The 12,437-nt window shown below is 40.2% G+C and overlaps 1 protein-coding gene across 2 annotated transcripts in view; it reads right to left on the minus strand.

Annotated features, from left to right (window-relative positions):
• myofl (myoferlin like) overlaps nt 1-12,437 on the minus strand; it is a 96,299-nt gene that overhangs the window by 36,151 nt on the left and 47,711 nt on the right. For both annotated transcript variants that reach the window (XM_061939198.2, XM_061939280.2), the window contains 6 exons: nt 9,431-9,586; nt 7,281-7,412; nt 7,040-7,203; nt 4,018-4,132; nt 418-520; nt 224-360 (listed from right to left, as the gene is read on the minus strand). In XM_061939198.2, the coding sequence (XP_061795182.1) occupies nt 224-360; nt 418-520; nt 4,018-4,132; nt 7,040-7,203; nt 7,281-7,412; nt 9,431-9,586 (807 nt within the window). The remainder of the gene's footprint in view (nt 1-223; nt 361-417; nt 521-4,017; nt 4,133-7,039; nt 7,204-7,280; nt 7,413-9,430; nt 9,587-12,437) is intronic.

Here is a 12,437-nt window from a genome sequence, read left to right on the forward strand (position 1 = left end):
ACGTTTTTAGCATTCAATCAGACATTATTGTGAGGTTTTGTATTAGTGTTCCTAAAAATAGATATACCGGCCCCAGACACATTTTTTTCTCTAAATGTGGCCCCCGAGTCAAAATAATTGCCCAGACCTGATATGATACAACACTTTGGAAAGTTAGCGCCCTCTATCATCCGCTTGCAAACAGCCTCTTTAACAATCAATTGTCACATCCACAACTCCTTACATCAATGATTGTTTTATCAGATATCTTCCTTCTGGGTCTTATGAGCCTCTTCCTGCGATGAATATGGTACATCTTTTCTGCTGCCACCCAGGATTTGGGCTTATCGTCAGGCGGAATAGTCACGCCATACTCCCAGCCTAGAATTATAAAACACATTAATGGAGTAATTTTCAAGAGTTGTTTTCTAATTGTACCTTTCTCATCGATAGCTCTGTTGCTGTCAAAAGTCCACTCGTCCTCCCAAGTCCATCCAAGGGGACACTCGAACTCTGATGGGCTCTGGGCCTTTTCTCCATTCTACAACACATGTAGTTTGTCAAATAACACACACCCACGTACAGTACATATACGCCTTAACAATATGTTTATAACGTGGTTGTACTTTCTCGTCATAGTGAGGACTGTTTCTCTTAGTTCTCTCTGTAATGCAGTTAGCCAAAATATTCAGTTCAGTACTTTGGTAGCTCAACTTAATAATACCGATGTGTTATTACCAGTGTTGTGAAAATTACTTTAAAAAAGTAATTAATTATATTTATTCGTTACTTTACCAAAAAAAGGAAATTAATTACTAACGGAATTAGTCTTTAATAAATTTAATTATTTAACTAAAGGCTTAGTGGCCACATGCGTGGACAGCACCTTTTAGCTCTTATTTCCAAAATTGTGTACACTACTGAATTGGGGTCTTATGGCCGCTTATGTGGACACTTATACTGCCATCTGGTGGTGTCAGAAGAGTATAGCATACAATGGAATTTGGAAAAAAAAAAGTATAAAAATAAGAATTAGCATGTCACTAAACATGAAGCACACGTTTGTGTACTTATGGACTAAGAACATCATATCAAAAGATGATTCTTAGTTTTTATTCTAATTAGGGTCCAATAAGCCTAAATAGCAAAGAGAAATAAAAAAGCATGTAAACAAACAGCTTGGACCTTAAGAGGTTAATTAAGAGAGAAAGTCATTCATATGTATACTTAAAAAAAAAAACTTCACATATCTGACGTGCATTTGGGAGAAGTTTAATATAAGGGCAGAGTGTGCGGAGTCTGCGCTTTTTTAAAGCGAGACCTGTTGCTTAGTGACGTTGACGAAGCTGTGTTTGTTAGCTTTAGCAATTAGCAGCGGCAGTTTGTCAGCTCTGACGCCAGCTCTTTTTAACCTTTTTCACCGGATTGTGTTACCTCTGGTTAATAAAGAGATTCATTTCATTTTTTTTATTTTTTTATTTATTTCAGGCAACGACATAAAAAAGTACAAAGTTGACAACACATAATAATATAAATTAATATAGTGCAAAAGGTAATGTATAGTATGTAATGCATGATTGTCCAGTTTTGCCTGAAAGGGAGTGGGAAGAAGATAATTTATTTAATCCCACCCCCAGTTCTCTATTCAGTGATTATTCACATGAGTTTCACTCTTACTTTGTTCAAGGATTATAATACAGATGTTGTATCATAGTGGCATTACCACAGGTAACAATAATTATTACACTGTAGCAATAATTTGTATCCGGGTGTCATATCTTCTTGTCAACAAACGGGGTATTGTTTGGATGGGAAGTTTGTCACTTCAATCATTGATTTGTTCAATATTCCCATTGTGTACGTGTGCATATGTTGTTGTCTGCTGTATCACAGTTTGATGTCGCCTCTTCCTATTTGATATGAAGTTCATTTTAGTGCGGTGCTGCTTGTTCCTTACATCAGTAAAAATATATTTCCTGCATTGAACTTGCTGCACTTATGACGCTGCCTTGTTGTCGACATAAAACCATGTCAAAAGCAACACGCCACGTCGCTATCGCTAACAGCGTTGTAACGAACCTAAAAGTAATTAATTAGATTATTTTTACGAGTAATTATGAATTATTTTACACACAATAAAAATAGTTCCTCTGTGTTTGCTCTTCCAATAACAATGTCGCTACAGTATGGTTATTATACAGGTTACTATTGTAACGGTACGTGTATTTGTATTGAACCGTTTCGGTACGGGGTTTTCGGTTCGGTGCGGAGGTGTACCGAACGAGTTTCCACACGGACATATTAAGTAGCGTACTGCATGTTGTGTAAACAATACTCAAAATGCCGGACATTTGAGGCATTTAAGAAACTCCGCCCTGACAGCTCCGCAAAGGAGGACATGTCCGGTGAAAAGAGGACGTATGGTCAGTCTATCCTAGCCCGATCGCTGCTAGCATGCTAGCAAAAGAGGACATGTCCGGTGCATGCTAGCAGCGATCGGGCTAGGATAGACTGACCATACGTCCTCTTTTCATCGGACACATTTTGCGGGGCTGTCAGGGCGGAGTTTCTTAAATGCCTCAAATGTCCGGCATTTTGAGTTAGGGTTGCATGTAATTTCAATGTACGTTCAGGGTTAAGAAGGGGTTAAAAACAAAACAAATTATGCGCGCAGCAGCATTGGTGAGGGAGGGGCAGAGACACAGAGAGAGCGAGAGAGTTATGATAAATGCGCATGCGTCGCCAGGCTCTGCTTTTTATCCATAGATTTATCAGATTAAATTTTTTATTATCTATAGCAGGGGTTTCAAAAGTGTGCCCCGGAGGCCATTTGCGGCCCACAGTTAATGTTTTAAAGGCCCACGGCACATTCTAAAAATACTATTAAAATAAACAAAAACATAACAAAAGTGAAATAAAAAAGCTTAAAGGTTAAATGTAATTTAGAAAAAGTTGCAATGTTGACTAAAAGAAAAAAAGCTGTTTTTTTTTCTTTCAAACTGTCATTGCTCAAAACATAATATTCAATCAAAATCAATGTTATTATGAATTATTGACCTATCCAAGGTTCCCATTACTTCACATCAAATATTCCATTAAGAAACATATTTTTGGTGGAAGATTTTGCAAATTTGGTAAATAAATAACCAAAAAATTGATATTTTGTTGTTTTCTTACTGTACCGAAAATGAACCGAACCGTGACCTCTAAACCGAGGTACGTACCGAACCGAAATTCTTGTGTACCGTTACACCCCTACAGGTTACGGAACGTAAATTAAGTATTGTTGACGGTGTTAGAATGCATTTTTAAAGTGATTTAGTGGTAGAATCAGCTGCATTGCTAGCCACCAAGAACGAGACGATTTTTATATGTTAGAAAGCAAAGAAAAAAAAACTTTTGTCTTCTAGTCTCTCATAATGAGTGTGAACATTTTTTTTTTTAAGTGCTCCGTCACAGAACCAAATAAGCTCGTAAGCCGAGGTACTGCTTTATTGTGAATTAATAACATTCTGACTGTCACTCAAAAGTAAGAATTGTCGGCTTTGCAAAGGCAGACGTTTGTAAATCAGTTCATACTATCAAGGTGTTTCCAATGTTGTGGTATGTTCCACCACCATTCAACAGTCTGATTTCATTGGGAGATTATATTTTATTGTTTCCTGTATTAATAATGATGTTATATCTACCGGATAAGGATTATTTGAGGAAGTCACTTAGTGTATGAAACCCTTATTTTAGTTTGTGTGCGTCAAAATGTAATCTGACATTGGTATCTGAAATGCAGTGTGAGGGAGTTAACCAGATCAACATGCTTAATGGTTATAAAACAAAACCCAAAAATCTCAGGCGTGTGAATAATCTCTGTAGGTTTGGCACCGTGACCGACGACATAATAGCACGGAGGTAAGTGATAACAAGGGAATCGCACGCCCTTTGTGTGGTAATCTTCACCTGCATTATTCACATTGTGTTGACACAGGTTGTACGACTGTGTGCGTGTGTGTGTGTGTGTGTGTGTGTGTGTGTGTTCTGTACCACATCTGTGTAGGGTTCTCCAGCCGGTTTCCACTCTCCACCGGGGAAACGTGTTTCGTTCTGAAACACCTCGTCTGTGAACTCTGTGTGGCCGGCATCAGCTTCTGTCAATAAGCTATAAAAAAATAAAAAATAAAAAATAAACCCCAGCAAGCTCACATGTTGACTCAGACATGTGCCATGACAAACTATTTATATGAGCACTGTTAGGGGAATATAAGCACTTGAGAGGTCGGAAGAGGAGGCGAGAGAGACCTCCTTGTACCAAAACATTGCTGGAGGTTTTTCATTTCCTGTGATTGTGTTGGACATTCTTTACTGTGGCAACAATATATCATCACTGCCAATTATTACAGGAAAAGGGGTTGAAATGCGGATTTTGAGGTATTTTCCTAGTCACCTCGCACAACAGAGCCTGACGAAGCCAAGTGGTTAACAACGAGGCCTGTGACCAAAAGGTTCAAATCCCTTGGCATTATTTTGACGACTTGCACATTCTAATGAGAGCTGTACAAAGATTATACACACAAGATGCACGTTGAAAGCAAGTAGTGTGTATTAAGTAGAATATCTACAGTATAAACACAACTCAACAAAAGACAAGACTGGCACATGTCCACATAATGGCAAAGACTACTTCCTGACTACTCAACACACCGAGGACAAAACGAAATCAATGCATACTCGCAAAAACACTTGGAAGTGTAAGAAAACGAAATAAAACTGGACAACACTGTTATCAGCTCAGTGGTAAATTGATGTGTTAAAAAAAGTACAACGTATATGTATTATTGCACGATTAACATTACTACATGAACACATGTTTTGACACTGCAATACAATTATTGTGCAAACCACAATAATAAACATATTGTTAAATATGAGACAAACCTGAATATAACACAAGAAGTCAAGTTTTTCCTCTGCTGCTGGTTTGCCTGTATTCATCTCTAGAACCCTAATATAAGATGAAGTATTTTTTCCAGACTTTTCTAGGAGACTAAATACAAAACCCAAAACCAGTGAAATTGGCACGTTGTGTAAATGGTAAATAAAAACAGAATACAATGATTTGCAAATCCCTTTCAACCTATATTCAATTGAACAGACTGCAAAGACAAGATACTTAACATTCGAACTGGAAAACAACATTTTTTTTGCAAATATTAGCTCATTTGGAATTTGATGACTTCAACATGTTTCAAAAAAGCTGGCACAAGTGGCAAAAAGACTGAGAAACTTGAGGAATTCACATCAAACACTTATTTGGAACATCCCACCGGTGAACAGGCTAATTGGGAACAGGTGGGTGCCATGATTGGGTATAAAAGCAACTTCCATGAAATGCTCAGTCATTTACAAAAAAGGATGGGGCAAGGGTCACCACTTTGTGAACAAATGTGTGAGCAAATTGTTTAAGAACAACATTTCTCAACCAGCTATTGCAAGGAATTTAGGGATTTCACCATCTAAGGTCCGTAATATCATCAAAAGGTTCAGAGAGTCTGGAGAAATCACTGCACGTAAGCGATGATATTACGGACATTCGATCCCTCAGGTGGTACTGCATCAAAAACCAACAGCAGTGTGTAAAGGATATCACCACATGGGCTCAGGAACACTTCGGAAAACCACTGTCAGCAACTACAGTTCATCGCTACATCTGTAAGTGCAAGTTAAAACTCTACTATGCAAAGCGAAAGCTTAGAAATGCCGCCGTCTTCGCTGGGCCCAAGCTCATCTAAGATGGACTGATGCAAAGTGGAAAAGTGTTCTGTGGTCTGACGAGTCCACATTTTAAATTGTTTTTTGAAATTGTGAACGTCGTGTCTTCCGGAACAAAGAGGAAACCACCCGGACTGATATAGGCGCAAAGTTCAAAAGCCAGCATCTGTTTTGGTATGGGGGTGTATTAGTGCCTGAGACATGGGTAACTTACACATCTGTGAAGGCACCATTAATGCTGAAAGGTACATACAGGTTTTGGAGCAACATATGTTGCCATCCAAGCAACGTCATCATGGACGCCCCTGCTTATTTCAGCAAGACAATGCCAAGCCACGTGTTACATCAACGTGGCTTCATAGTAAAAGAGTGCGGGTACTAGACTGGCCTGCCTGTAGTCCAGACCTGTCTCCCATTGAAAATGTGTGGCACATTATGAAGCGTAAAATACCACAACAGAGACCCCCGGACTGTTGAACAACTTAAGCTGTACATCAAGCAAGAATGGGAAAGAATTCCACCTGAAAAGCTTCAAAAATTGGTCTCCTCAGTTCCCAAACGTTTACTGAGTGTTGTTAAAAAAAAAAGGCCATGTAACACAGTGGTAAAAATGCCCCTGTGCCAACTTTTTTGAAATGTGTTTCTGCCATTAAATTCTAAGTTAATTATTATTTGCAAATAAAAAAATTTAGTTTCTCAGTTTGAATGTTAAGTATTTTGTCTTTGCAGTCTATTCAATTGAAGTTGAAAAGGATTTGCAAATCATTGTATTCTGTTTTTATTTACGAATTACACAACGTGCCAACTTCACTGGTTTTGGGTTTTGTTGATCGACCGATAAATTGAGAACTTTGCCTTCCGGCTCAGCTCCTTTTCACCACGACGGATCAATACAGACTCCGCATCACTGCAGACACGGCACTAGTCTCGTTCCTCACTCGTGAACAAGACTTATCAGTATATACTGTATGTCTTATATTCGTGTTATTATGGTAATTTCTTTTGGACATTGTCAACCAAAACCAAGCATGATTATCTCTGTAAAAGCATATTTTTTGGTAAAGCTTTTGGATGTAATTTTGTAATATAGTGGTCTTTTGGCGCTTGTGTGACCATATTTACAGCTTAAAGTGTTTCCCAACTTCTTAAATTCCTATGTGGTTACTGCTTACTGCGCAAGTGTGTTCAGAACAATGTTGACTTGCTACTGTCATTCAAAACAATGTCACTACCTCGCTGAATTGTCTGTGCTAAAAAAAAAAGAAGAAGTATTTCAATGAGTGCCGGTCTAACGTACCAGCGCTCAGGATCGACGAACCAGTCGCCATCCCACTCCCATCCGCGCGGTGGTAAGAAGCGCTCCTGTTTGAGTTTCACTTTTCCTGTCACGTTGGAGAACTTGTGGCGCCCGACCAGGCCGGTGGTGCCCCATTTCCCAAACACCTGAGCTTGGTTTTCATACTACAGACAAGACAAAAGAGGAGTTTTAGTGTGTTGAAAAAAAAAACCATCAGACGTGCCACAGTCGGTTTGTGTACCATTTCAGCGTATACGCTAAAGTTTCCCTCAGAGAAGCTGTTGAACTTCTTCTCGTCGGCAGTGAGGCCCAGCCACATGTTGACCCGCAACTGAACGGGGATCTTGACGCCTTTGTTTTTGTCCATCGGGTACTGAAAAACATAAAAAGGAGAAAATGGAAGAGGTAGAACACTCAAGTAAAGTGCGCACACTGCAAAAAGTCAGTGTTCAAAAACAAGAAAAAAAAATACAAAAATGAGGGGTATTTTATTTGAACTAAGCAAAATTATCTGCCAATAGAACAAGAAAATTCGGCTTGTCAAGATTTTCCAAAACAAGTAAAATTAGCTAACCTCAATGAACCCAAAAATACCTTAAAATAAGTATATTCTCACTAATAACAAGTGCACTTTTCTTGGTAGAAAAAAAAAGAAGAGACCTTTTTGCTCAATATGTGGAAAAATATTCTTAAATTAAGTAAATGCGAGTGCCATTATCGTGACATAATGATATACGCTCGGCATCATGATTTTTTTTTTCACGCTTGAAGTAAGAAATTATTACTTTAAAAAAGTAGTTGTATACTTGTGAGTGTTGATGACACAGCTTTGCATCAGTTGATAGTCTAGTTTCAAGCAATATAGGTCATAAAATCTCAGCAACAAGTATCTTACTGAGATAATTTAAGACAAAAACCCTTAAAGGGGAACATTATCACCAGACCTATGTAAGCGTCAATATATACCTTGATGTTGCAGAAAAAAGACCATATATTTTTTGAACCGATTTCCGCACTCTAAATGGGTAAATTTTGGCGAATTAAACGCCTTTCTAATATTTGCTCTCGGAGCGATGAAGTCACAATGTGGCGTCACATCGGGAAGCAATCTGCCATTTTCTCAAACACCGAGTCAAATCAGCTCTGTTATTTTCCGTTTTTTTCGACTGTTTTCCGTACCTTAGAGACATCATGCCTCGTCGGTGTGTTGTCGGAGGGTGTAACAACACGAACAGGGACGGATTCAAGTTGCACCAGTGGCCCAAAGATGCGAAAGTGGCAAGAAATTGGACGTTTGTTCCGCACACTTTACCGACAAAAGCTATGCTACGACAGAGATGGCAAGAATGTGTGGATATCCTGCGACACTCAAAGCAGATGCATTTCCAACGATAAAGTCAAAAAAATCTGCCGCCAGACCCCCATTGAATCTGCCGGAGTGTTTGAGCAATTCAGGGACAAAGGCCCTCGGTAGCACGGCAAGCAATGGCGGCAGTTTGTTCCCGCAGACGAGCGAGCTAAACCCCCTGGATGTCTTGGCTCACACCGTCCCTTATGCCACCGAAGATGATCAAGAGAAGAATGTCGACCCTAGCTTCCCTGGCCTGCTGACATGAGGGTATGTCTACAGAATATATTAATTGATGAAAATTGGGCTGTCTGCACTCTCAAAGTGCATGTTGTTGCCAAATGTATTTCATATGCTGTAAACCTAGTTCATAGTTGTTAGTTTCCTTTAATGCCAAACAAACACATACCAATCGTTGGTTAGAAGGCGATCGCCGAATTCGTCCTCGCTTTCTCCCGTGTCGCTGGATGTCGTGTCGTTTTCGTCGGTTTCGCTTGCATACGGTTCAAACCGATATGGCTCAATAGCTTCAGCTTCTTCTTCAATTTCGTTTTCGCTACCTGCCTCCACACTACAACCATCCGTTTCAATACATGCGTAATCTGTTGAATCGCTTAAGCCGCTGAAATCCGAGTCTGAATTCGAGCTAATGTCGCTATAGCTTGCTGTTCTTTCCGCCATGTTTGTTTGTGTTGGCATCACTGTGTGACGTCACAGGAAAATGGACGGGTGTATATAACGATGGTTAAAATCAGGCACTTTGAAGCTTTTTTCAGGGATATTGCACGATGGGTAAAATTTTGAAAAAAACTTCAAAAAATAAAATAAGCCACTGGGAACTGATTTTTAATGGTTTTAACCTTTCTGAAATTGTGATAATGTTCCCCTTTAAAACAAGTAAAACACTCTAACATAAAATCTGCTTAGTGAGAAGAATTATCTTATCAGACAGAAAATAAGCAAATATCACCCTTATTTGAGATATTTAATCTTACTTTGATTTCAGTTTTTGCAGTGCACTGTTGTGGCGACCGTTCTGGTACCTGCATGAAGATGGTCTGTGTCCGTCCGCAGTGTTTGCCACAAGCCTGTTCGCTGAAGTTGGAGTAGAGGATGCAATTGGCTGGGACGCGGGCGAAAGCCACACGTTTCTCTCCTCTCAACATCCAGATGATCACGTCGGGCATGCTGTTCTGGGGCTGATGGAGATACTTAGTAGTTTAGACCAGTGTTTTTCAACATTTTTTTCATTAAACAAAAATACAGAGGCACACCACTAGCAGAAAGGGTTAAAAAAACGAAACTCCACCAGGTTGTCATGCCTTATTTTGAGTGTGTTGTTGTTTCCTGTGTGTAGTGCTTTAGTTCCTGTCTTGCTCTGTTAATTTGGTGACCCTTCCTGTTTTGTTGGTGTTCTCCTGTAGCAGCATCACACCTTCCTTTTGAGATCTATTGCCCGCACCTGCTTTTTTTACACAATCAAGACTATTTAAGTTGTGCGTACGCTATCCTTCTTTGTGAGGACATTGTTGATCGTCATGTCATGTATGAATGTGCTTTGTGGACGCCGTCTTTGCTCCACACACTGTAGTTTTTGCTGTCGTCCAGCATTCTGTTTTTGTTTACTTTGTAGTCAGTACAGTTTTACTTTTGTTTTGCACAGCCATCCCTTATGCTTCAGTGCCTATTCCTAGCGGGACTTGTCTTTTGTTCATTTTTGGTTCAAGCGTTACATACCTTTTTACATACCAAAAAAGGTTGAAAAACACTGCACTAGACCAGTGTTTTTCGACCTTTTTGAGCCAAGGCACATTTTTTTCATAAAAAAAATACGGAGGCACACCACCAGTAGAAAAGGTTAAAAAATGAAACTCCACCAGGTTGTCATGCCTTATTTTGAGTGTGTTGTTGTTTCCTTTGTATAGTGCTTTAGTTTCTGTCTTAAGCTGTTAATTTGGTGACCCTTCCTGTTTGCCTTCCTTTGAATGCTATTGCCCACACCTGCTTTGTTTTTGCAATCAAGACTATTTAAGTTGTGCGTACGCTATCCTTCTTTGTGGGGACATTGTTGATTGTCATGTCGTTTACGGATGTGCTTTGTGGACGCCGTCGCCCTGCTCCACACGCTGTAAGTTTTTGCTGTCGTCCAGCATTCTGTTTTTGTTTACTTTGTAGCAGTGACGTGCGGTCACTGGAGGCAGGTGAGGCCATGATGGCAGGTGAGGCCCGCCTCACCTGCCATCATGGAAAGAAAAAAAATGTCAAAAGAAAAAAAAAAAATTAAATTGTTATATGTATTCAGTGATTATACTATAAAGTTATTTTCCATTTAACTTCACCAGTTTTAGATTATTTTTATTCAAAATCGCTGAATTTTCACATTTGCCGTTCAAATACTGAGAAGAGACGGTGCGGTGATCAGCAGCCAGTTGAGGCACGTCACTCAGTTGTGCCTCAACATGGATTGCGGACTCGGCTAACTGCTGGCCTGCTGTGCAGTAAGACCGTACTGCTATATGAACTATATTATACATTTCCATAGTTTAGTTAGCTGAGGTATATAATGTACAGTGTATTTTGTCAACAACTGTATGTGTGTAAAGTATTTATTGTGCTGAGCAATCATAAAACTGCTGCGAAAACGGACTGGCTGAGGCTCGCAGTAATCCCGCCTCCTGGTGCCGGTTAATGCACCCCCGCCGCAGAATGCACCTCCCGACGGGAGCGCCACACCAACCAAAGCCCACACCCAAACCCTCCACATGCAAGACCGAATCCACCCAAAAAAAGTCACTTAACAAGAAGCCAAAAAGTGCAAAAACAACAATGCTCGCGCCGGAGGAGCCGTGAACGACTGCAGGGACACAACATTAGGTACACCTGCAGACTGCAGCACGGATTTCATATTTAATTCATTCACAACTCCTCCAACACGAACACCACATTTCCCGCACTTATAAGTAAAGGTAAAACCATAATAACGTTTTTTTTTATTAAATGTGCTTTTTTGTGTGCTACAGTTTGTATGTGTAAAGTTAAAGTTAAGTTAAAGTACCAATGATTGTCACACACACACTAGGTGTGGTGAAATTTGTCCTCTGCATTTGACCCATCCCCTTGTTCACCCCCTGGGATGTGAGGGGAGCAGTGGGCAGCAGCGGCGCCACGCCCGGGAATAATTTTTGGTGATTTAACCCCCAATTCCAACCCTTGATGCTGAGTGCCAAGCAGGGAAGAATGCTGGTATGAGCTTTTAAACATAACCCGTTAACTGCTGCCAATCAAATGGTGAATACGATACTCTTTAGGGTTCATATGTTTGTAAATCTGACTGTGATGAAGTCAGTGCCTCACCAGCCATCAACCTCACCGCACGTCACTGCTTTGTAGCCAGTTCAGTTTTACTTTTGTTTTGCATAGCCATGCTTCAGTGCCTTTTCCTAGCGGGACTTGCCTTTTGTTCATTTTTGGTTTAAGCGTTACATACCCCAAAAGGGACAAGCGGTAGAAAATGGATGGATGGATACCTTTTACATGCCAAAAAAGGTTGAAAAACACTGCACTAGACAGCGGCACATTATTATAATTATTGATTTGCAAAAAATATTTGGCCCTGCGATGAGGTGGCGACTTGTCCAGGGTGTACCCCACCTTCTGCCCGAATGCAGGCTCCAGCACCCCCCGCTCCCCCAAAAAGGGACAAGCGGTAGAAAATGGATGGATTTTTTTGGACCAATTAGGTGAAGTTGCATAATTTCCCACGGCACACCAGACAATATCTCACGACACACTGTGGCACAGTGGTTGAAAAACTCTGGTTTAGACAATACGGAAGAGAAACACAATTAAGTACTCGGACACAAATAACCGAAGGTAGTATCAAAGCCAGAGCAGTGGCCGGAACAATGTGTGTGTTTCACACTCTACACTTTTCTTCTGTTGTGTTGAAAGCTATTGTACATGTCCCTTGCCTCTTTCCAGATGCTGTGTCACTACAGAGTACTGTACACCTCCCATAAACAAAACCGTACTTCAAAGAGTAGAGCAGTA

Source organism: Nerophis lumbriciformis, linkage group LG02, assembly GCF_033978685.3.
Source record: "Nerophis lumbriciformis linkage group LG02, RoL_Nlum_v2.1, whole genome shotgun sequence".
In the NCBI taxonomy this organism is placed as follows: Eukaryota; Metazoa; Chordata; class Actinopteri; order Syngnathiformes; family Syngnathidae; genus Nerophis; species Nerophis lumbriciformis.